Source organism: Podarcis cretensis, assembly GCF_951804945.1.
Source record: "Podarcis cretensis genome assembly, chromosome: 12".
In the NCBI taxonomy this organism is placed as follows: domain Eukaryota; kingdom Metazoa; phylum Chordata; class Lepidosauria; order Squamata; family Lacertidae; genus Podarcis; species Podarcis cretensis.
The window spans coordinates 7,433,177-7,458,885 of NC_137181.1; the positions used below are offsets into that span (position 1 = coordinate 7,433,177).

Here is a 25,709-nt window from a genome sequence, read left to right on the forward strand (position 1 = left end):
GCTCTGTGTATTTTTCAAGGGAGAAAAAGGCAAGCTGGCTCACCACCTTGTGACCAAGGGGGACACGTGCATGCACTCAGAGGCTTTGTGGGCACCAAGGAAAGACTTCAAGGGCAATGTTGCACCCATGGGCAACATACTAGTGGCCCCTGGGCTAGATGGACCTTTGTACAGACACAAAAAAGTTCTTATGTTCAAAGGCCTGAATGCCAACTGAACTGCTATTTGAAAGTGAAGCCAATAGCTGAGCAGGAGGTGAATATTCATTTTCTTAAATGGGGGTCCCTACTTCAGAATAGCAATCTTAATCTGCCGTGTTTACTCAGAAGCAAATCCTATTGAATGCCACGGGTGGTGCTGTGGGTTAAACCACACAGCCTAGGGCTTGCCGATCAGAAGGTTGGCGGTTCGAATCCCCATGATGGGGTGAGCTCCCGTTGCTCAGTCCCAGCTCCTGCCCACCTAGTAGTTCGAAAGCACGTCAAAGCGCAAGTAGATAAATAGGTACTACTCCAGCGGGAAGGTAAACGGCATTTCCGTGTGCTGTTCTGGTTCGCCAGAAGCAGCTTAGTCGTGCTGGCCACCTCCCTCGGCCAATAAAGCGAGATGAGCGCTGCAACCCCAGAGTTGGCCATTACTGGACCTAATAGTCAGGGGTCCCTTTACCTTTACCTTACCTCAGAATAGCAATGTTAATCTGCCGTGTTTACCCAGAAGAAATCTTATTGAATTTGGTGGGACTTACTCACAAGTAAATGGGGTTAGGGTTTCTCCCCATTCAACTCCCAGCCTCCCAAGTTCTTTACTATTTTTTATTTTTTTAAAAACAAGACTTTTGGGACTGGTACGGAATACTAACAAGTTTTGACGCTTCGTGTAAATCAGTTTTATATCTTGCCAAATTCACGAGGCATTAAGAGCAAATTGGTCCTTACTCATGATAGCGTGATTGTATCTGATCATTTGTCACGCAAGAAACAAATTAAGGGAATCAAACGAGGGCCTTGAGGGAAGGCGTTTATGTGCCAGAAATTTAGTTCCATCATGAACTCTGATTAAAAATAAATAAGCTCCGGCACTTTCCCAAACATCACGGGCAATGAAACTCAGTGATCCAGCTGGACGAAAAACAACAACCTCCATCTGAGAAGTCGGTTTTGGCCTATACAGACCTATATGGCCTTGGTCCAGTATATCTGAAGGAGCGTCTCCACCCCCATCGTTCTGCCCGGATACTGAGGTCCAGCACCGAGGGTCTTCTGGTGGTTCCCTCATGGTAAAAAGCCAAGTTACAGGGAACCAGGCAGAGGGCCTTCTCGGTGGTGGTGCCCACCCTGTGGAACACTCTCCCACCAGATGTGAAAGATAACAACAACCAGACTTTTAGAAGGCATCTGAAGGCAGCCCTGTTTAGGGAAGCTTTTAATGTTTGATGCATTACAGTGGTACCTCGGGTTAAGAACTTAATTCGTTCCGGAGGTCCGTTCTTAACCTGAAACTGTTCTCAACCTGAGGTACCACTTTAGCCAATGCGGCCTCCCGCTGCTGCCGCGTCACTGCCCCGCGATTTCTGTTCTTATCCTGAAGCAAAGTTCTTAACCCGAGGTGCTAATTCTGGGTTAGCGGAGTCTGTAACCTGAAGTGTCTGTAACCCGAGGTACCACTGTACTGTATTTTAATATTTTGTTGGAAGCTGCCCAGAGTGGGCGGGGTAATAATAATAATAATAATAATAATAATAATAATAATAATGATGATGTTTTTATAAACGTAGGAACACAATATAGGAATACAGAGCCAGTGGACTTAGACCTGGGAGACCAGGTGGCTACTGTCGCATGCTGACAGGTGAGCCACAGGTGAGAGTTGAGTGCCCAACTTTCTTTTGCATCGCATCAGCAAGGCAAAGAAGGGGGACTTGTTGCCTGGCCAGTCCAGGCCCTCCATACACACTGCCCCAGGCTTGCATCCCGGGAAGGCCACTTTGGTGCTGTTAATGCAGAGGTTTGAATTCACCCCCAGAGGCGTACTCCAATGTCTCTCGAGACAGACGGATGCTAACAATAACATGCTAAAGGATACACACCAATTCCTATGCTTCATAACCCTTGGCAGCTGGTGAAAAAGGGGAGGAAGAAGAGGAGACCAAGAATTGCAAACCTTTCACTTCTGGAACGCCTAAGCAGGCAATCAAGGGGAGAGGCTCAGACCAGATGGATAATGTGGTTCGTACTCAATTTAGCCTGTTACACCTCTCTGTTTGTTTCTTAGAAAATAGGGCTGGGCCACCCAGGCTGTCATGGCTCAGACCAACGGTTGCAAAATAAAAATGGGCAAACGTGATAAATCGACCTTATGCTTCCCAACTCAGTAACACACATTTATTCAATGCTGGCAGCAGCTGTTGTAGCTTGGGATGACAAGCCAGAGAGGAGGAAAAGAAGAAGCAGATCAGAAAACAAATGTGGCGAAGCAGGCGTGATCTGATGCAGATTTTCTCGGAAGAAGGCCTCTGAGTTGGAGGGGGCATCGCCACGCCAGGAACCAGCGTCATGGCTAGGCATGCTTAGGGACTTGTGCAGGGGGACTCACACCTGAATAGGGGGCCCACGGTCAACTTCGCCTTTGAGCGGTGCCAATGACTGGGCTCAACCTCTTCAGCCCCGACTGGGCCAGGAGGGCTGGGAAAGCACTTCCAGAGACCTTCCACTGCAGGGAATCAGGTCTAAGTGCAATGGACTCACAACTTAGAGCTGTGAGCACCAAACTCAGTGCCAAAGTCAGCAGAGCACAGCAGAGTATGAACTACACAAACGACGGGTCTGAAGCACAACTTCTTTATTCTTTTACAGCTACTGCAAACTAAAATAAACTAAAGACTAATGGAGACTACTGGACTGCATGAGTGTTACAGTTGCTTAAGCAGTCATCTTGAAGAATTGATGCTTTTAAATTATGGTGTTGGAAGAGACTCTTGAGAGTCCCATGGACTGCAAGAAGATCAAACCTATCCATTCTGAAGGAAATCAGCCCTGAGTGTTCACTGGAAGGACAGATCCTGAACCTGAGGCTCCAATCCTTTGGCCACCTCATGAGAAGAGAAGACTCCCTGGAAAAGACCCTGATGTTGGGAAAGATGGAGGGCACAAGGAGAAGGGGACAACAGAGGACGAGATGGTTGGACAGTGTTCTCAAAGGTACCAGCATGAGTTGACCAAACTGCAGGAGGCAGTGGAAGACAGGAGTGCCTGGCGTGCTCTGGTCCATGGGGTCACGAAGAGTCGGACACGACTAAACGACTAAACAACAACAAGCAGTCATCTTATCTCTACACAGATAACACTCAGACTCTCTCAGAGTCAGGCTGGAGCGGAAGAAGCGATGAGCAGATTCTGCCCCCCTCCTTTCTGGAAACATTGTCAGTAGATTCTTGCAATGGGAGGGGTGAAACATCCACACCCACTGCCAAGAGTTCTCTGCATCTGCTGCACAGAGGAGGAGCATCCAAAACTGGAGCTCTCATTGGGTCTTACTCACAAAGAGATGTGCCTACCAGCAAAATCACACAATCCCATAAATGTCCACTTGGCTGTTTTGATCTGCAGAACTGGCATTGCTCCACGTGACACTCATTCCGCATTTGTAAGAAATCTATCTTCTAGTGTGGACTCTGGAACTCCCTGCCCATTGAAATCAAGCAGATGCCTGCACTGTACTCTTTCTGGCACCTGCTAAATGCATTTTTTTTGTTTCCAGACATCTATCTGGGACAGATATGTATGTTTCCAGCTTATTGTTGATTTTCATCCTTTTTTGAAGGTTTTAAATAGCTGTGTTGTATACCGGTTCCCCCCGATAACTTCATTGCCTTATCCTTTCTGTAAACCATTTTCTAAAAAAAGATTAAATTTTAGGAAATAAAAATCAGGGCCAGGAAAAGTGTGGCGATGGAAAATGGATTGTTTCACCTGGAACTGTTCCCAAAGTCAGGTGTGAGAGTGTATTCAGATCCTACAACAATACTCAGATGGTTTGGCCCTCAACAAATAACACTTCCAATTATTTTTTTGGGGGGGCAGTGATGGCTGGTGCCCAGTGGGAATTGTGGATTGGAAAGCTGGGAGGAGCCAACAGTAGGTGGCGCTAGAGCCAAGGACAAGGCAGAGCCAACTCCTCCTACTTTCGTCTCCATCCTCTTCCCTGCTGGATTCTGCAAGGACAACACTAGTACTAAGGAAAAGGAAGCTGACCCAAACCCTAGACTGGTTGCAAGTAGGAAAGTGGGCAGGTGGGGGCTGGCTGAGGGCAGGCTGAGATTTGTGGGGCCTTCTACCTTCCATTGCCTGAGGGATCAACAACTGTTTTCCTGTGAATGAAATCTTGTAGTATAGCTATGTACTAAATCAGGCTTCCTCAAACTCGGCCCTCCAGATGTTTTTGGGCTACAACTTCCATGATCCCTAGCTAGCAGGACCAGTAGTCAGGGATGACTGCAGTCTCAAAACATCTGGAGGGCAGAGGTTGAGGAGGTAAAGGTAAAGGGACCCCTGACCGTTAGGTCCAGTCGCGGACGACTCTGGGGTTGCGGGGCTCATCTCGCTTTACTGGCTGAAGGAGCCGGCGTACTTTAAGGAATGGCAAAGATCAATTTCAAGGTATATTTGGCAGGGTAAGAAGCCAAGAATTCAATTTAAATTACTAACAGACGCGAAAGAAAGAGGAGGCTTCGCCCTGCCAGATCTGAAATTATATTATGAAGCAGCATGTCTCTGCTGGTTGAAGGAATGGATAAAATTAGACAATATAGAGTTGTTAGACTTAGAAGGATTTGATAATAGATTTGGGTCTGGAAAGAAGAAAGGTCATATAGGCTTTGAGAACCACATTTTCCGAAGATCGTTGAAAGAAGTGTGGGATAGGTATAAAAACCTACTCGAGCCAAAAACTCCTCACTGGTTGTCCCCACTAGAGGTTATGAGTGTTAAAAAAATCAATATGAGGAAAAATTGGATTACATATGGAGAGTTAATCGTTAAAGAAGGGGGGAGATGGAAAATGAAACCTTATGAAGAGGTAAAAGAGCATGTATATGACTGGTTGCATTATTTACAAACAAATGAAATGTTTAAGAAGGATTTTAAGGAATATGGATATGCGGAGAAAGAGTCAAAATTTCAAATGGAGATAATAAACAATGAATTTAAGATATTATCTAAAATGTACAAAATCCTGCTAGAATGGCACACAAAAGATGAGGAAATTAAATCGGTTATGATAAAATGGGCCAAAGATTTTGGATATAATATACAAATGGATGATTGGATTAAATTATGGAATGAAAATATGAAATTTACTGCATGTATAGCATTAAAAGAGAATATAATGAAAATGATGTATAGATGGTACATTACACCGGTGAAACTTGCAAAAATGTATAAAACATGTAAAAAATGTTGGAAATGTAAAGAAAAGGATGGCACTTTTTACCATATGTGGTGGGAATGTAAAAAAGTGAAGAGCTTCTGGGAGTTGGTTTATAATGAACTGAAAAAAATGTTGAAATATACATTTGTTAAGAAACCAGAGGCTTTTCTTTTAGGAATTATAAGAAATGAAATAAATAGAAAGGATTGTAAACTTTTCCAATATGCAGTAACAGCGGCGAGAATATTACTGGCCCAGAACTGGAAACAAGAACAAGTACCAACAATAGAGGAGTGGAGAGCAAAGTTGATGGACTATGCAGAACTGGACAAATTGACAGGGAAGATCAGATATCTACGAGATCAAAAGTTTATCGAGGACTGGAGAAAGTTGGTGGACTATTGGGAAGACATAAGTGATAGAGAAATAACGTTAGTGGCATTTAAAGAAGCTCTGTAAAAGTCAAAGAGATATTGCAAAAAAGAAAAACAGTTTTTAAAAGGTTATTTGAAAGGCAATAGTGAAGTTAAGAACTGTGTAACTAAAAATCAAATTCGGATGATTGTCAGAGAGGCTGAGGGAAGTCCAAAATTGGAAAATTTGTTAAAGCTGAAAATGTGATATGTTATATATTTTTATTGTGGAAATTAATAAAAATTATTTAAAAAAAAAGAAAAAAGAAAAACTCAAAATACAGGACACTACAAAATAAAAAAAGAGAAAAAAAAAGAGGGAGCCGGCGTACAGCTTCCGGGTCATGTGGCCAGCATGACTAAGGCACTTCTGGCAAACCAGAGCAGCGCACAGAAACGCCGTTTACCTTCCCGCTGGAGTGGTACCTATTTATCTACTTGCACTTTGACATGCTTTCGAACTGCTAGGTTGGCAGGAGCAGGGACCGAGCAACGGGAGCTCACCCCGTTGTGGGGATTTGAACCGCCGACCTTTTGATCGGCAAGTCCTAGGCTCTGTGGTTTAGACCACAGCACCACCAGCGGCCCAGAGGTTGAGGAAGCCTGCACTAAATAGAGTAAATGATGGTCTAGAGGCAGTGTAGGTAGTGAGGAAGATACAGGGATTTATTTTGGGGGCTTCTTTTTCTAACTGTGTGTGTGTGTGTGGGGGGGAGACACCCCCTCCTTCCTTGCCATCTTTTGTATATGATTTCTTCCAGCTCGCTGCCGTTGTGAAAGCAGAGGGGGGAAGGAGGAGGAGGAGGATGAGAAGCCCGAAATATGAATCAGCACGGACTTTATTAATATAATCGTTCTTTTTTATAGCATTTATACGGATGACTTTTACAAGACCGCTTTCAAAACAGCCGCATTCTCCTAGGAGACCATCAAGGCGGGGAAAAAGCCCTTAGGAGTGCTACGTGACACTGCAGCAAAACATGTTATGCACACTTCTTGGGGCGAAAAGGTTGCTTAGTGTGCCCAATCGCTTGCCCAGTCTTCGCTGCCATGCTCTACAACTCTACATTAGCCTGTGCTTTTAAAAAGTCGCCAGCATTTTAAGAACATAAAGATAGCCTTCATGATCAGGCCAGCATCCTGTTCGCACATTGCCTAACCAGAAACCTGCAAGCAGGATCCAATCACAAGAGCGCTCCCCCCCCCCTGCAGTTTCCAGCTGCTTCCGTTCAGAAGTGTTCCAGCCTTCCAACCATGGATTGCAATGTGAATTTCTCCTCATATGCAATTTTGCCTTGTGCACATTTTTCCCCCTTTTTGCAAAACAGCATCCCTAATATAACAAATTTTGTATGTTCTTTTCAGTGACATGTGGGTTTTGCAAAATATGGCCCCAATTAAAATTGTCAGCCAGCCAGAGGAATCCTTGCACCAGTTGTGCATTGCAGCGGCTGAACAGGAGCAGGAAACCCAAGCATCATAGAAGCATAGAGTTGAAAGGGGACCCTGAAGATCATCTAGCCCAACCCTCTGCAATGCAGGAATGTGCAGCTGTCCTATACGGGGATCGAACCTGCGACCTTGGCATTATCGGCACCACGCTTTAACCAGTTGAGCTATCCAAAGCCAGTAACTGCAGGGGAAGGAAGACTCCAGGAGCAGCAGCCCATAGCGGCAGCCCTTGGTAATACGACGCCCTGTGTGAGGCCAAAATTTGACACTCCTCTGACCCTTTTACCACCTTCCCAGAAGCGGGTAAGCAAATTGTTGGGCTTTGGGAAGGAGGCTCTGGCATGGTCCTAGAGCCCTCCCAGCTCCTTCCCAAAGCTAGGTAAGGGTTAACTAGGCTTTGGGAAGGAAGAAAGAGGACTCTAGGACCATGCAAGAGCCCTCATGCCTTCTTCCCCAAAGCCCAGCACTTTCTAGGCTTTGGAAAGGAGGAGGAAAGACACCCTTCCATTGGCCCCTGTGAGGGGGAACCAGTCATGTTGCCTTAAATCTGCCTCTGCAGCCCTTTTCAGGCAAGCATACAGTTAATAATACCAATACTAATAATTTATTTATACCCCGCCCATCTGGCTGGGTTTCCCCAGTCACTCTGGGTGGCTCCCAACAGAATATTAAAAATATGATAAAACATCAAACATTAAAAACGTCCTTAAACAGGGCTGCCTTCAGATGTCTTCTAAAAGCTTATTTCCTTGACATCTGAGGGCGTTCCACAGGGCGGGCGCCACCACCAAGAAGGCCCTCTGCCTGGTTCCCTGTAACCTCGCTTCTCTCAGGGAGGGAACCGCCAGAAGGCCCTCGGCGCTGGACCTCAGTGTCCAGGTTGAACGATGGGGGTGGAGACTCTCCTTCAGATATACTGGGCCGAGGCTGTTTAGGGCTTTAAAGGTCAGCGCCAACACTTTGAATTGTTCTCAGAAACGTACTGGGAGCCAATGTAGGTCTTTCAGGACCGGTGTTATATGGTCTCGGCGGCCATTCCCAGTCAAGTTACGAGAGAGGCAAAATGGAGCATGCAAGACTAGCACAGAGGAGACCCTTCACCCATCCCTGAGCACTCCCGGCAGAAGGCACAACTGACCGAGCCAATGGAGCAGTGGTCGGACTCCCCTCTCTCAAAGAGGATGACGTCCTTGATGAAGACGGCAATGGCTCTCATGATGAAGGACATGAAGAGATGCATGTGAATGTAATTCCGAGTGCAGTGGAGTTTCCTGGATGAGAGAAAGAGAGAAAGGAGTCTTTCAAAAGGGGCCCACCACACAGAGAGCCCGACTGAAACTGGTTTAAGAGCCAAGGGGCAAGCCAACTCTCTTCCCCTCCCTCAAGTTTCCCGTGTGTGTCTCTGTGACGTTAACATATGAGAGTGCTGGAGGTGAAACAGTTAAACAGGTTACCCAATCAGAACCCAGGGGGTGGAGTCAGAGGGACTATAAAACCAGCTCTGGGAGGGACGAAGGGAAGACGTTTGTTGGGAGTTGTGTGGTTGGTTGGCGTGGGAGTGAATTGGGATAGTCTGTGGGTAGGTTGTGTTAGTGTAGCGAAATAAGCTGAGTCAGGAACAGTTAGGAGCTAGGAAGACAAGCAAATATCTGAGAGGTGGTTTAGTGAGTGAGAGCAGGTAGCGGAAGTTATAGGTCTGGATAGGCACCCCATGATTGTAATTGTCCGATACCGTTTATGAAACCACACACTTGTTAAACTGCAATAAATAAACCGAAGTTTATGTTCCAATTTAACCCTGACTGGACTCAGTATTGTACCAGGTAGGGCCTGGGTGGTGGCAGTGAGAAATAAAGTGGGGGCACAGGGATCCATAGACGGTGAAACATCTGGGGACCCTGTGTGATCGCCACAGTCTCTTACCTGAAGAGACACAGAACCACCATGGCCGCCGTGAGAGCAACGAGAGACAAACTGTGCCCAATGGTGTACCCAGTCTTCACAGTGCCGTAGAATGTGTTCTGTCAACACAGAAAAGAAAAGCGAATAACAGCATGTTTACCTATTCGTTCGTTCAGTTTGTAACCCGCTTGTCTGCCAACAGGCCCTCAAAGAAGCTTACAATGTTTTCGATCGCAGGGCTGCGGCTCAGGGGCAGAACATCTGCTTTTCTTGAAGAACATTCCAGATCTGATCCCCAGGATCGGCCCAATACATTTTGGTGCCTGAGGCAAACCACCAGGGAAGAAGGGGTGAGTGAAGAGCTACGTTAGGAACAAGGGAGGAATAAACATTGGGATCTGGTCTCCTGTGGATCCTGCCACCTGAGGCAGTCACTTTACCTGACAATCTCCATGCTTTCCAGGTATGGTTGGAAACATCCCTGTAGGAAACCCAGGAGAACTGATGGTACACTGAGGTAGATGGACCAATGGTCTGAGGCAGTTTTTGATGTTCAGTTAAAATTCAAATTCTTCTTCCATCTTCCCTCATCTCCCAGCTTACTTCAACTTCTCCCAATCCCAGTACCTCAGCCTTCACTTCAGGACATCAGCTGCTATTACCTATCGCTCGACAGATCGTACAACCTATATCACCCTCAGTATTTTGTGAGTCAGTTAAAGAAACTCCATGCTACTGGTCTCTAAGTCGGGGTGGATAACCTATTGCAGCCTGAGGGCCACATTTGTTCATGGAGAACGTTCTGGAGCCTGTTTGTAGAAAGTGCAAAAGCAGATAAGGCCGAGGTATCTGTGGGAAGAACAAAGGATGTGACTGTTTTCTTTGTACAGTCATACCTCATGTTACGTTTGCTTCAGGTTGAGCGTTTTCAGGTTGTGTGACCTGGAAGTACCGGAAAGGGTTACTTCCAGGTTTCGCTGCTCGCACATGCGCAGACGTGCAAAATTATGCACAGAAGCGGCGAATTGTGACCCACGCATGTGCACATGTGGGTTGCGTTCCTTTCAGGTTGCAAACGGGCCACCGGAACGGATCCTGTTCGCAACCAGAGGTACCACTGTACAGTGGGTTGAGTTCCAGCTGCACAAAAGCCAGTGGTTTCTAGACAAACACGCCCCTTTCTCCTGTCCTCCTTCAAGGCAAGAAAGAAGCCTCGTCACAGTTCTAGGACACATGCCAACAAGGCAAATGCATCTGAAGGAGGTGTGGAACTGAAGCCATTTCCCAGCCCAAGCCACCAGTGGTTTGTCGCTCTCATAGCATCAAATGCAGCGTTGTCCCAAAAGCTTCTGGAAACCGAATATTCGGCTTCTCTCGGCAACCCTACCAAACCCGACCTTGCTTCGAGTTTACTGACCTGTTCCACCACGTTAGTGGCATTGGGATCATACCCACACGCTGCGATGTATGGAGGGTACATTTCAGACCAGCCTTCGCTGGTACAGTTCCTGCTCACATTACCTAGAGGGGAAGAAAGCAAGAGGGTTGCAAGGCTTGACGGCTACAGAGTTGGGTAAGAATCTCTGGGGATTACATATTCTACTTGATCGCTTGCCTTTTTGACGGGTGTACCTAAAATAAACCCCACAGAGTCTGAAACAATAAAAAGTCGTAAAAACAGAAAAGTATCTATCTATCTACAGGTATCTATCTATCTATATCATCTATCTATCCTATCTATCTATCTATCTATCATCTATCTATCTATTATCTATATCTATCTATCTATCTATATCTATCTATCATCTATCTATCTATCTATCTATCTATCTATCTATCATCTATCTATCTATCATCTATCTCTATCTATCTATCTATCTATCTATCTATCTATCTATCTATCATCTATATCTATCTATCTATCTATCTATCTATCTATCTATCTATCATCTATCTATCTATCTATCTATCTATCTATCATCTATCTATCTATCTATCTATCTATCATCTATCTATCTATCTATCTATCATCTATCTATCTATCTATCTATCTATCTATCTATCTATCTATCTATCATCTATCTATATCTATCTATCTATCTATCTATCTATCTATCTATCTATCTATCTATCTATCATCTATCTATCATCTATCTATCTATCTATCTATCTATCTATCTATCTATCATCTATCTATCTATATATCTATCTATCATCTATCATCTGTGCTGGAATGAGACAGTTTCTGCCATGTGCCCCAAATTCAGAAAGTGGGTGCCTCCTTCAGGAGGGAGTTCCAAAAATTGGACCTGTAACACCAAATGCATGGCTTCTAGTAGTTACGAGACGAGTGTCTGAGCTAGAAATTACCTCAGCAGAGTTCCCCGTGCTGAAGAAAAGATTGTTCAGCCTCTTTGCAAACTGTAGCCTTGTGAGGGGAACAGGGGGCTTCTAACAACTCTTAGCACCATTAAGAAGCGACAGTTCCCAGAATCCTTTGGGGGAAGCCATGACGGTTTAAAGTGGCATCAAAGTGCTTTAAGTGCAGGGTGTGAATATGGCCTGAGTGTGCAACTTGGGGGTGGTGGAGAGTAGGAGAGAGAGCTTATTCAGCGCCAGAGTCTTGTGAGGGATGGGGGAAAGCAACAAGTTACCACTTCCCAGCTTCTCAGAGGCATTTCTCCATCTTTTAAAAGGATATTTTATTGATTTGTTAACCAAAAAATAAAAAAATAAAAAAGTGCAAATGTAACAAAAAGAAAGACTAAAAAACTTAAAACCACAAAGCATCACAGCTTGGAAGGACAAAAGTACAAAGATGCAACACAGCTCCAAATAAAGTATTGACTCGTACAAAAAATCCCTTTACAAATAATAAAGATATACAAAAATGAAAGCATTGTCCACTTGTGAGTCCCATCATTACTGAGAATAAAGGTTCTGTACAGTCTTAAACCTGCCAGGCATTTGCATTTACTGGTGGCAGTGAGCGACTATGTACCTCAGTGTTCTTATAAGAAATAAAATCATGCCTTCTATCTCTCTATCTCTGCCAGAGTTTCCCAAACTTGGATCTCCAGCTGTTTTTGGACTACAACTCCCATCAGCCCTAGCTAGCAGGACCAGTGGTCAGGGAGGATGGGAATTGTAGTTCAAAAACAACTGGAGAGCCAACTTTGGGAAACCCTGGTCTATACGGCCATTCGAGCTCTAGTTTATGAGATACCTTTTCAAGAAGGGCAATTTGCCAAACCTTATTGCTCTATATCTCACTCATTATGGGATGCAGCAGTGGCCACCAACCTCTCTGGGCCAGTTGACCCTTTTGGGATGTGGAGAAAAGTCTGTGGGTGTCAGTTACAAAATGGCTGCTATATCCAAAGGAACAAATAAAGACACAGGGCCCAAAGAGGCACGGGCCTGCCCCACCCTCCATCAATCATGTGTGTGTGTGGGGGGGGGGGAGTGATATTTACCACAAAGAGAGAAGCTTCTTGCCCCTCTCCTCTCATCATAACTGAAGGAAGAGCAGGGGTTCAATGCAGTGAAATGTGGGAATGTTTTTCCCCAACCCAGACATCTTTACTGAAAGTTCAAAAAGCATGTGGTGGACGTGTCCTAAGGTGAAAGACCTCTGGGAAAAGATTTATAATGAGTTGAAAAAAAATGTTGAAAAATACATTTATTAAGAAACCAGACCGAGCAACGGGATCTCACACTGTTGCGGGGATTCGAAACGCCGACCTTCTGATCGGCAAGCCCTAGGCTCTGTGGTTTAACCCACAGCGCCACCCGCATCCCTTATGCACAGTGGTAGTCATTTGTATACCTGTATTATCTGCAAAGCCATTTGTATTATTTATCTGCGCTTGTACGACTTAAATTTGCAACCCGCCTTTCTGTCCAAAGACGCTTCCAAATGCCAAAGTTTGCAAACGCGGCCAAACTTTCTGCACAGCTCAGGCGTATTTCTTAATTCTTAATAACGTCGAATCCCCAGAAACTCCTGCTGGGTTATACGAACTGCCCACATTTTGACAGCACTGTAACAAGTACTCAGCCGTGCTGTGCTTTGTTTCTTTAAGTGCTTGGCGCATTAGCTCTGCTGCGTGGGTTTGGCTATCAATAGGCAACTCGCCTAAATGCAATTTCTGCCTCTTCTTAAAGCTCATCCTCTCCATGATGCTTTTGTTCTCCTGTTCCTTACACTTGACTGAAGTGCCCTCCCATTGACAAAAGTTTCGCGCCCCTTCCACTCACATTGATGAGAGATTTGAAACAGATTCTGCTTCCTTTCGGGATTTGTCTGCCTTTCTTACCCAGGGCTTTGTTGGAACCCCAGAATCTTCCCGTACCCCAAACTCTGGAATGCCATGAAGCAATAACCATGGGAATGGTTGGAACGTGCGCAGAGCAGACGTGGTTCGACTGGTGGGGCAGAGCTGCAGTACTAGCTTCCCACCAGCAGGGGCACTGGTGCTAATTGGGAGGAAGAGGGGAAAGGCGTCAGAGGGTTAGCATCACTGTCTCCAGTTGTGGAGGCAGAGCTTCTCTTCTCTCCCTGCCAGTCACTCGCAGCCAAGTAAGATAATCTTCCATGAATATGGTCTTAGCAGTGAGTCCTTAAGGGACTGTGGAGGCCAATTCTGGATCCACACATCCTTCCACAGAGGGGACATAGGTTTCCGGGTGGGAGCTGATCACAGTGAGGGTTTGCCAAACATGCCTTCCTCTTAGCTCCTGTCTCCCTTTCGTCCTGAGTTAGTGCTTCTTCAAAGTCCACAACGCCTTTGCTAGAGGCTATTCTTCAACTAAAGCACTCGCAGGCCAGTGTTTCCTAATTATCAGCACATATACTGCATTTTTAAAGATTTGCCTTGAGAGCATCTTTAAGCCTCTTTTGTTGACAACCGGTATTTTGCTTTCCATTCTTAAGTTGGGAATAGAGTACAGTGGTACCTTGGGTTAAGTACTTAATTCGTTCTGGAGGTCCGTTCTTAACCTGAAACTGTTCTTAACCTGAAGCACCACTTTAGCTAACGGGGCCTCCTACTGCTGCCGCGCCGCCGGAGCACGATTTCTGTTCTCATCCTGAAGCAAAGTTCTTAACCCGAGGTACTATTTCTGGGTTAGCGGAGTCTGTAACCTGAAGCGTATGTAACCCAAGGTACCACTGTAGTTGCTTTGGAAAGACGATAATCAGGCATTCAAACAACATGACCAGTCCAACAAAGTTGATGCTGAAGAATCATTGCTTTGGCACTGGTGATCTTTGCTTCCTCCAGTACACTGACATCAGTTTTCCTTTCTTCACATTAAGCTGGTGCTTAATAGATTTTACATGGGGTTAAGAGGAATCATAGAATCATAGAGTTGGAAGAGACCACAAGGGCCATTGAGTCCAACCCCCTGCCAAGCAGGAAACACCATCAGAGCACTCCTGACATATGGTTGTCAAGCCTCTGCTTAAAGACCTCCAAAGAAGGAGACTCCACCACACTCCTTGGCAGCAAATTCCACTGTCGAACAGCTCTTACTGTCAGGAAGTTCTTCCTAATGTTTAGGTGGAATCTTTTTTCTTGTAGTTTGGAACCATTGCTCCGTGTCCGCTTCTCTGGAGCAGCAGGAAACAACCTTTCTCCCTCCTCCTCTATGTGACATCCTTTTATATATTTGAACATGGCTATCATATCACCCCTTAACCTCCTCTTCTCCAGGCTAAACATGCCCAGCTCCCTTAGCCGTTCCTCATAAGGCATCGTTTCCAGGCCTTTGACCATTTTGGTTGCCCTCCTTTGGACACGTTCCAGTTTGTCAGTGTCCTTCTTGAACTGTGGTGCCCAGAACTGGACACAGTACTCCAGGTGAGGTCTGACCAGAGCAGAATACAGTGGCACTATTACTTCCCTTGATCTAGATGCTATATTCCTATTGATGCAGCCCAGAATTGCATTGGCTTTTTTAGCTGCCGCGTCACACTGTTGGCTCATGTCAAGTTTGTGGTCAACCAAGACTCCTAGATCCTTTTCACATGTACTGCTCTCAAGCCAGGTGTCACCCATCTTGTATTTGTGCCTCTCATTTTTTTTTGCCCAAGTGCAATACTTTACATTTCTCCCTGTTAAAATTCATCTTGTCGGACACGACTAAACAGCTAAACAACAACCATAGTTTTACTTCTATCACTTGTTTCATTTTTATTTTTTTAAAAAATAATGGTTTTCCCCCCCCCCTCCCCATGTTTTTAGTGGTTCTTATTTTTACCTGTAAGCTGCCTGGAGCCCCATCAGGGGAAAAGGCAGGTTATAAATCATAGAATCTTAGATTTGGAAGGGACCCCACGAGTCATCTAGTCCAACCCCCTGGAATGCAGGAATCTCAGCTAAAGCATCCATGACAGTTGGCCATCAAACTTCTGCTTCAAAACCTTCAAGAATGGCGAGTCTACCACCTCTCATGGAAGTCTGTTCCACTGCTGAACACCTCTGAGTGTCAGAAAGTTTTTCTAAATGTTAAGTCAGCATCTCCTTTCTTGTAACTTGAAGCCATTGCCTTGAGTCCTACCCTCAAGAGCAGGAGAAAACAAGCATGCTCCATGTGACAGCCCTTAAGATATCTGAAGATGGGTATCCTATCTCCTCTCAGTCTCCTCTTTTCCAGGCTAAACATACCCAGCTCCTTCAAGGCTTAGTTTCCAGACCCTTGATAATCTCAGTTGCCTTCCTCTGCACACATTCCAGCTTGTCAACATCCTTCTTAAATTGTGGTGCCCAGAATTGGACACAGTATTCCAAGTGTGGTCTGACTAAGGCAGAATAGAGTGGGACTACAACTTCCCTGACAAACTTAGACAGCATCTTAAAAAGCAGAGACATCACCTTGCCGAAAAAGATCCGTATAGTTCAAGCAATGGTTTTCCAAGTAGTGATGTATGGAAGTGAGAGCTGGACCATAAAGAAGGCTGATCGCCGAAGAATTGATGCTTTTGAATTATGGTGCTGGAGGAGACTCTTGAGAGTCCCATGGACTGCAAGAAGATCAAACCTATCCATTCTTAAGGAAATCAGCCCTGAGTGCTCACTGGAAGGACAGATCCTGAAGCTGAGGCTCCAATACCTTGGCCACCTCATGAGTAGAGAAGACTCCCTGGAAAAGTCCCTGATGCTGGGAAAGATGGAGGGCACAAGGAGAAGGGGACGACGGAGGACGAGATGGTTGGACAGTGTTCTCAAAGCTACCAGCATGAGTTTGACCAAACTGCGAGAGACAGTAGAAGACAGGAGTGCCTGGTGTGCTCTGGTCCATGGGGTCACGAAGAGTCGGATACGACTAAACAACAACAAATAACTTCCCTTGATCTGGACACTAGACTTCTGTTGATGCAGCCTAGAATAATGTTAGCTTTTTTTGCTGCTGCACCACACTGTTGACTCATGTTAAGCTTTTCGTCCACCAAGACCCCTAGATCTTTTTCACATGTACTGCTAGCAAGCCAGGTGCCCCCAATCCTATATCTGTGCATCTGGTTATTCCTGCCTAAGCGCAGAACCTTACATTTGTCCCTATTGAAATTCATTTTGTTAGCTTGTGCCCAGTTCTCCAATCCATTAAGGTCATTTCGAATTCTGATTCTGTCATCTGCAGCATTAGCTACCCTTCCCAGTTTGGTGTCACCTGCAAATTTGATGACTAGAAGCCACAGATAGTTGCCTCTTTCATGAACTTGTCCAATTCTCTTTCAAAGCCATCCAAGTTGGTGGCCATTACTGCCTCTTGTGGCAGAGAGTTCCATAGTCTGACTATGCGTAGCATGCTTTCTTTTATCGGTCATGAATCTTCCAACATTCCAACATATCCTCCACCTGGAAATTCAAGAAGCATCAAGGAAATATTCCAACACTCAAGGAAGCCATGAAGTTGGACTTGTGAGGGGAGTGGCCTGGGGGGGCAGAAGGGTGTGGCTCAGGAAGGTATGTGGCCTGGAGAAATTCTCAAGGGCCAAATACAAGTGGCCTGGAGGGCCACATTTTAGCACCAGACTGAGTTTCATTAACCCTGTTGTGAAGGAATGACTGAGTACAGTTCATGTTGCCTGACACCGCAGCTGAATGGGATGAAAATGACTTTCATATTTGAAAAGTAATTGTGATGACCAGATTACATTTGTAGGTTTGCAAGAAGTTTTGTGAGGTAAATTATTTGAATTATTGCAAAAATGGTTAAAGAGGTGGATTGTGAGTTAAGATAATTAAAGGCAATAGGAATTTAAGAAATGCAGAAGAAATGATAAAAATGGTAAAATGATAAATGATAAAAAAATCATCAGAGGTGCTGATGGAAGTCCAAAAAGATTGTATAAGATGTGAAGTCCTGTGGAATGTATAACAATTGGTATGTTGAAATTAATAAAAATTATATATTAAAAAAAGAAAAGAAAATTACTTTCATATTCCAAGTGCTCTATTCTCCATGGAATTGTTGGCTTGCTTCACTTGGTGACACTCCAAGTTCCGTGTTTACCCAGAATTCCCCTTAAAAATGTAAGCAAGAGTCCAAAATGCATCAGTTTTTCTCCCCGGGAACGGCTCGACGGATGAAGGAGACGGCGGCGAAATTGTAACGGACTGTTTATGTTTGCTGCCTCGTTTCTGGGAGGCGGTGTGATTGATTCTGCCGGGGCAAAAAGCAGAAAAGAGAACAAAATGATCCGGGAGAGAGAAGGGGGGGAAAAACCCCTCTCCTGTATGTGGTCCAACATAGAAATGGAGCTAAAGAGACAGCAATCAATTTCAGAATAAATGTTCCTGGCCAAGAAACAAGACCAAAACCCTGATTTGGTCGAAAAAATAAAAATAAAAAGTCTCTGCTTGGCATGTCACATTTTTTTCCATGGAAAAGAATTAATGCTGGAGAGTGTTTTGGTAATATGAAGACAGGAATCTGTCTTATACTAAGCCAAATGGTCAGATCACTGGTCCATCGAGATCAGGAATGTCCAAAGTCCGTCTCGGGGGCCTAATCTGTTTATCTCCTGGGGTAAAATCCTTAAAAAAGCTCAACAACTTCAATCCTAAAAATCCTTAATCACTTAATCAAACCTGGCCCTCTTTGAAAAAAGTTTGGGCACCCCTGATCTCTAGATCAGACTTATCTGCTCTGTTTGGCTCTCCAGATCTTCATCAGATGTTTTCCACCATCTGATCCCATTTTAACTGGAGATGTCAGGGACTGAATCAGGGACCCTCTGCAAGTAGTCCTCTCTGTCACTAAGCTCAGGGGTAGTTTTTGCGCTGCCCTCTGGACAGACTCCCAACTCCCATCATCCCCAGCTGGAATGGCCAATGATCAGGGGAGATGGGACCCTCCAAGTTAGACTACTGCAATGCATTGCACGTGGGGCTACCTTTGAAGACTGTTGGAAACTATAGCCGGTGTGTAACATGTTGGCTATGAAAAGAAAGCATGAACAGATCATCTGGATCATATAAACTGACCTGAATGCATTGCCCGCCAAGTAGTTTCTGGACCCAATTCAAAATGCTGGTTTTGACCTTTAAAGTCAAATACTGTTTGGACCTTAAAGAACTGCCTTTCCAGCAGGAGGTCCCATTAGCTAAAGTGCTACCTCAGGTTAAGAACAGTTTCAGGTTGAGAACAGACCTCCAGAACAAATTAAGTTCTTAACCCAAGGTACCAATGTATATGGTGATGGGGTGAGACCCTCACATACACACACACACATATATAAGGTAAAGGTAAAGGTACCCCTGCCCGTACGGGCCAGTCTTGACAGACTCTGGGGTTGTGCGCCCATCTCACTTAAGAGGCCAGGGGCCAGCGCTGTCCGGAGACACTTCCGGGTCACGTGGCCAGCGTGACATCGCTGCTCTGGCCAGAGCCAGAGCCAGAGCCAGAGCCGCACACGGAAACGCCGTTTACCTTCCCGCTGGTAAGCGGTCCCTATTTATCTACTTGCACCCGGAGGTGCTTTTGAACTGCTAGGTTGGCAGGCGCTGGTACCGAGCAGCGGGAGCGCACCCCGCCGCAGGGATTCGAACCGCCGTATATGGTGATGGGGTGAGACCCTCACATACACACACACATATATACTGAGGCATAATTCCAGAAGCCTCTAGCTTGCCACAAGAGGAAAGCCATGCCATAAGAGGAAGCTAAATAGGAGAACTTGATCTGCAGAGGAAGCTGTGGGAGTAAACTTGCTGGTTCCTGTTAGCACTACTTAAAGAGGGCTTCCAGGGTGAAAAGGCATCTCATTCAATTTCTAGGTGTAGAAACATAGCCTGGAGTCAATGCGTGGGGTTTTTTTGGGGTGGGGGTGGGGTGGGGGGAAATGAAACTATCTGAAGCCAGTGGACTTCCCTGTCTGCAAAAAGAGCATACAGCAAGTGCAAAACGATTTACTGGAATTGGATTTGGCAGCCAGACATGGGAAAGATGGTAGGAAACCTGGTGCCTTGGAGAATGGAAAACAGAAAGAAAGAAAAAAGCCTGGAAAACTGAGCTGGTGATGTGGACAAGATGTCACCTGCAGTGAGGGGGAAGACAAACAGCTCAGCAGTTACATGATTCAGCTAGATCTTTCTCAATTCTGCCCTGGCCCCTGCATTTATCCTGGCTAGCTAAGGAGAATCACATGCTTGCAGTCAGGCTGTTAAAGGTAAAGGGACCCCTGACCATTAGGTCCAGTCGTGGCCGACTCTGGGGTTGTGGCGCTCATCTCGCTTTATTTGCCGAGGGAGCCGGTGTACAGCTTCCAGGTCATGTGGCCAGCATGACTAAGCTGCTTCTGACGAACCAGAGCAGCGCATGGAAACACCGTTTACCTTTCTACCTTTCTTACCTATTTATCTACTTGCACTTTGACGTGCTTTCGAACTGCTAGGTTGGCAGGAGCTGGAACCGAGCAATGGGAACTCACCCCATCATGGGGATTCGAACCGCTGACCTTCTGATCGGCAAGTCCTAGGCTCTGTGGTTTTACCCACAGCGCCACCCGCGTCCCAGTCAGGCTGTTAGAGGGCACCAAACTCCTTCAAGCAAGGCTTTGGGAGAGTTACCATTTAATGCCATACAGAGTTTGGCCTGAAACGTTAAGCTTGCATCCTAGCTAAACCTCTTTGCACCGGTTCCCTCTTTGGGCACAGAACAGAACAGGGTTGTGCATTGTCTGTCTGTGCGATTGACAGGACGTTTGAAGCCTCTGGATTGGCCAGGCCTGCTATCCAGGAGCTGCCCTTGTGCGGTGCATCAGGAAGCATCTCATTCCTGTAGCACTTCAGTGACTCCAGATCCAGCAGTACAGAGCCAGAGACCTGGGCCTGAAAAACACCCTTTTAGCACCTAGATTTGGAGATAGCTGCCCACACCCCAAGGCTTGCCCTGACAGCAACAACCAACTGGCAATGCAGGGGCCAGCGGTAGCTCAGTTGGTCAGAGCAGGCTTCTTCAACCTCGGCCCTCCAGATGTTTTTGGCCTACAACTCCCATGATCCCTAGCTAGCAGGACCAGTGGTCAGGGATGCTGGGAATTGTAGTCTCAAAACATCTAGAGGGCTGAGGTTGAGGAAGCCTGGGTTAGAGCTGATAACGCCAAGATTGCAGGTTTGATCCCCCTTTTGGGACAGATGCATATTCCTGCAATGATCATCGGGGTCCCTTCCAAGTCTACAATTCTAGAGTATACCTGAAGGAGTGTCTCCACCCCCATTGTTCAGCCCCGACACTGAGGTCCAGCTCCGAAGGCCTTCTGGCAGTTCCCTCCCTGCGAGAAGTGATGTTACAGGGAACCAGGCAGAGGGCCTTCTCAGTAGTGGCACCCGTCCTGTGGTCCTATCTGACTTTCAGAAGACATCTGAAAGTGGCACCCGTCCTATCTGACTTTCAGAAGACATCTGAAGGCAGCCCTGTTTAGGGAAGTTTTTAATGTTTCATGTTTTATTGCAGGCTTCCTCAACCTCGGCCCTCCAGATGTTTTGAGACTACAATTCCCACCATCCCTGACCACTGGTCCTGCTAGCTAGGGATCATGGGAGTTGTAGGCCAAAACATCTGGAGGGCCGAGGTTGAGGAAGCCTGCTTTATTGTGTTTTTAATATCCTGTTGGAAGCCGCCCAGAGTGGCTGGAGAGGCCTGGCCAGATGGGCGGGGTATAAGTAATAAATGATGATGATGATGATGATGATACTATGATCTGACCACCACCAACCCTACCAAATATCATCAGAGGTAGAGTTAAAAAATGCCCACAGTTTTATGATGACATTTCAAAAGGCTGCAGAAGACAGATGTGATAACTGCAGTGAGTAAACTCTTGGGGAAAGTTGAACTGTTTAGTGAATCAGCTGTTCAGGGCGAGTGTTTCGCAATCAACAGAACTATTTCTGCCACAGAACAAGGGGCTGTCATGAAGTCTGGGATTTAGAAATGGACAGGCTCTTTACAACCAGCCCTGACAAAAGTTTGAGTGGAGGCGACGGGGAACAGGGGATGAGCTTTCTGGAGCTCAGCCCATCTCCAGTGAAGGCATTTTGACAGATCCGATCCTGCCCATCAAATTAGCTGCGCTTGCCAAAAAAGCTCTTAAGTCAGGGGACCTCAGAACAGAAATAAATTTTTTTAAAAATCACCGTTTCATTTACAGGGTTCCTGACATGATGGAGGCACAACTGGGAGAGATGTGCTCAAAATAACTCTTGGCATGGTGTCAAGAAAATAAAAATAAAAGGAAAAGACAATGTCAAAGCTCTCCTGAGGAATATCTTGACTGGCCGGGCAGCATGAGCCAATTAATGGGCATCTACTTAGAAGCAAGGGATGCGGGTGGCGCTGTGGGTAAAACCTCAGTGCCTAGGACTTGCTGATTGTAAGGTCGGCAGTTCGAATCCCCGTGGCGGGGTGAGCTCCCGTCGTTCGGTCCCAGCTCCTGCCCACCTAGCAGTTCGAAAGCACCCCTAAGTGCAAGTAGATAAATAGGTACCGCTTTATAGTGGGAAGGTAAACGGCGTTTCCGTGTGCTGCGCTGGTGCAGGCTCGCCAGCTGCAGCTTCGTCACGCTGGCCACGTGACCCGGAAGTGTCTTCGGACAGCGCCGGCTCCCGGCCTCTTAAGCGAGATGAGCGCACAACCCTAGAGTCGGACACGACTGGCCCGTACGGGCAGGGGTACCTTTACCTTTACCTTTATTTAGAAGCAAGTCCCACTGCAATCAGTAACTACTAAATACAGTGGTACCTCGGTTCTCGAACGTCTCTGTTCACTAATGTTTTGGAACCCGAATGCCGAAAACCCAGAAGTCAATGCTTCTGTTTTCGAACGCGCCTTGGAAGTTGAACGGCTTCTGCTGCTTGTTTTTCAATTTTCTCAATTTAATTTGTAGACAGCCCTTTGCACCTCGGTTTTCAAACGTTTCAGAACTCAAACAGTCTTCCGGATCGGGTTACATTCGAGAACCGAGGTACCACTGTACTTGGTGCATTTAAGATGGCAGACTCAAACACAATGCTAGAGGTTGGGGCCACTCAATGAAACTTGAGTGTTGGGAGATTGAGGAAGGCAAAGGGCATAGTTTAACTAGGTACTCTTCACACAGTGCCTAGTTAACTATGGAACTCGCTGAACAGTTGTGTGTGGTTCGTAAACTAGGGGGACCAGGGTAGTCTCCTAAAGGGCCCAAGAGCCCTTCTGCCACCTTCCCAAAGCTTGTTCGGCTTTGGGCAGGAGGCCTCAGGGCTCCAGCACACAGCTTGTGCCCAGCTTGCAACTCACGCGTGCAACTTTGGGACGTCGCAATGTCATGTGCGCAATATCAGCCCCACCCCCCTGCAGTTGACCTCGCAAGCTGGCAGCTCTGGCCCTAACTGTTCCCCTACAAAAAAATTCACTGTGCGCCACTTTTACTGAACTTATTGTCATAGATCTAAGGTAGCAGAGTCTGTTCGTGAGTGGTAGAAAGCAATAAACGGCAGTATTTAGCTAATGTTTGGGATATGAAGGGAAAATACAAGCTGCAGAACTGGGCCAGAGAGGAAATTCCTTGGTTTAGTTTATGAAAACCAGCCTGGCTGGGCTAGCTAAGTGCAGAGCCATTAAGAAACAACGGGGAACCAGGTTCTGGGTCATTGAGGGCCACTGGCTATGCAAAAAGTTATCCTTCCCCTCTTATTCGAGGAGAGGACAGAGACAGGAGATTTGGGAGGGTGACAAGGTGGTGCTGGTGTGTGTGATGTCACAGGAAAATGTATCCTTTCTGAAATCTGAAGGTGTTCTGGGAACAAGTAGGAAGAACTATCTTGGCGCTGGCTGGAGGAGGATGCACCAAGAGACTGGGAAGAAGAGGAAGAAGAAGAGTTTGGATTTGATATCCCGCTTTATCACTACCCGAAGGAGTCTCAAAGCGGCTGACATTCTCCTTTCCCTTCCTCCCCCACAACAAACACTCTGTGAGGTGAGTGGGGCTGAGAGACTTCAGAGAAGTGTGACTAGCCGAAGGTCACCCAGCAGCTGCATGCGGAGGAGCGGAGACGCGAACCCGGTTCCCCAGATTACGAGTCCATTGCTCCTAACCACTACACCACACTGGCTCTCCTGACTGACTGCTGCTTTGGAATCAACCTTGCTGAAGCTATGAGAGGGGCAAGGACAGACTCTCTTGCACCCCCTCCTTTGAAGACTTTAGGTGTAATCCCCAAGGACGTGCCCCATGGCGAGCTGGCTTCAGGCACCAGGGCCATTGGCAGGCCAACTCTGTGTTGCAAAAATGTCTGCAAACACGACACGAAGGCTGGGAACATCAACCTCTCCGTGCTGATGGCTGTCTTGTGGGAGGCAGTTCCATAGTTTAAGAATGCACTATGTGAAGAATCATTTCCTTTTATAATAATAGTTTATAATAATAATTTATTATTTATACCCCACCCGTCTGGCTGGGTTTCCCCAGCCACTCTGTCCTGAATCTTCCAACATTCTGTTCTATTGTATGTACACGGGTTTTGGTGCTAGGTTTGGATTTGATATCCCACTTTATCACTACCCTGAGGAGTCTCAAAGCAGCTAACATTCTCCTTTCCCTTCCTCCCCCACAACAAACACTCTGTGAGGTGAGTGGGGCTGAGAGACTTCAGAGAAGTGTGACTGGCCCAAGGTCACCCAGCAGCTGCACATGGAGGAGTGGGGAAGCGAACTCGGTTCACCAGATTACGAGTCCACTGCTCTTAACCACTACACCACGCTGGCTCTAGGTTAGAAGGAGTAAAACCTTTCTCTACCCGCTTTCTCCATAATGAGAGGCGGGCACCTCGGGATGACAAGATGTCATCTGCCATCAGACTTGGCGCCCATTTATAAAGTGGTTTATCAAAGCTGTTCACCTTCGATCAGAAAGACTCGCAGATATAAACCCATAGACAAAACCATCTTCATGTACACTCTGAATTGGGAAAACCACTTACCTGCAGTCCTTGAAAAGAAGGTGAAATAGGCAGGGCAGGGAAGGACTTTGACTTCGCCCAGACTTCCTGCAGGCCAGCAAGTAAGGTTATCCCACATGCTCCCGCAGCCTAAGAAGAAAGAGAAATGGAAACTTCAATGGAAACAGCAAAACCGAAACAAGCTTTGCGTGCTTCATGGGGGGCAGCACTATATGGAGGGCCACATACATCTAGAGCCAGCAAACTTTTTCAGCAGGGGGCTGGTCCACTGTCCCTCAGACCTTGTCGGGGGCCAGACTGTATTTTGAAAAAGAAGTAGAAGAACGAATTTCTATGCCCCACAAATAATCCAGAGATGCATTTTAAATAAAAGCACACATTCTACTCATGTAAAAACACCAGGCAGGCCCCTCAAATAACCCAGAGATGCATTTTAAATAAAAAGACACATTCTACTCATGTAAAAAGACGCTGATTCCCGGACTGTCAATGGGCCGGATTTAGAAGGCGATTGGGCCAGATCCGGCCCCAGGCCTTAGTTTGCCTACCCATGATCTAGAGCAGCCTTTCTCAACCTGTGGGTCCCCACATGTTGTTGAACTACAACTCCCATCACCCCTAGCTAGCAAGGCCAGAGCTCAGGGATGATGGGAGGTGTAGTCCAACAACATCTGGGGACCCACAGGTTGAGAACTGCTGATCTAGAGTCTTCAGTTGCCTGTTCCACAGGGTGAAACAGTGGGGTGTGATTTGCACAGGTGAAGCAGCACACGGAAGCAGCAATGGGTGTCAAAATTATTCCCCTCCTGTTTCCCAAAAAGTTTTTCTGCTCTGCATGCATGAGGCTAGAATAATGCATTGTAGAGTTTGCAAACTGATGGGGAATTCCTCTTCCCTACAAGCAATAAGAATCTATCCTGCCTCGCAAGGTTGCTGCAGGGTTTAAATGTGAAGAACCTATTTCATTTCATGATTTCATTTCTTTTATTTATATCCCACCTTGCCTCCGGGGAGCTCAAGGTGGTGTAAATAGTTCCAACCTTCCACATTTTATCCTTACAACTACCCTGTG

General features: G+C 46.2%; 1 protein-coding gene across 1 annotated transcript in view; it reads right to left on the reverse strand.

The window, feature by feature from the left end:
* VIPR1 (vasoactive intestinal peptide receptor 1) overlaps positions 1–25,709 on the reverse strand; it is a 122,606-nt gene that overhangs the window by 28,948 nt on the left and 67,949 nt on the right. Inside the window, exons 3-6 of the mRNA XM_079946954.1 lie at positions 24,659–24,766; positions 10,609–10,712; positions 9,213–9,310; positions 8,428–8,560 (exon numbers count right to left, since the gene is read on the reverse strand). Coding sequence (XP_079803080.1) covers positions 8,428–8,560; positions 9,213–9,310; positions 10,609–10,712; positions 24,659–24,766 — 443 coding nt within the window. The remainder of the gene's footprint in view (positions 1–8,427; positions 8,561–9,212; positions 9,311–10,608; positions 10,713–24,658; positions 24,767–25,709) is intronic.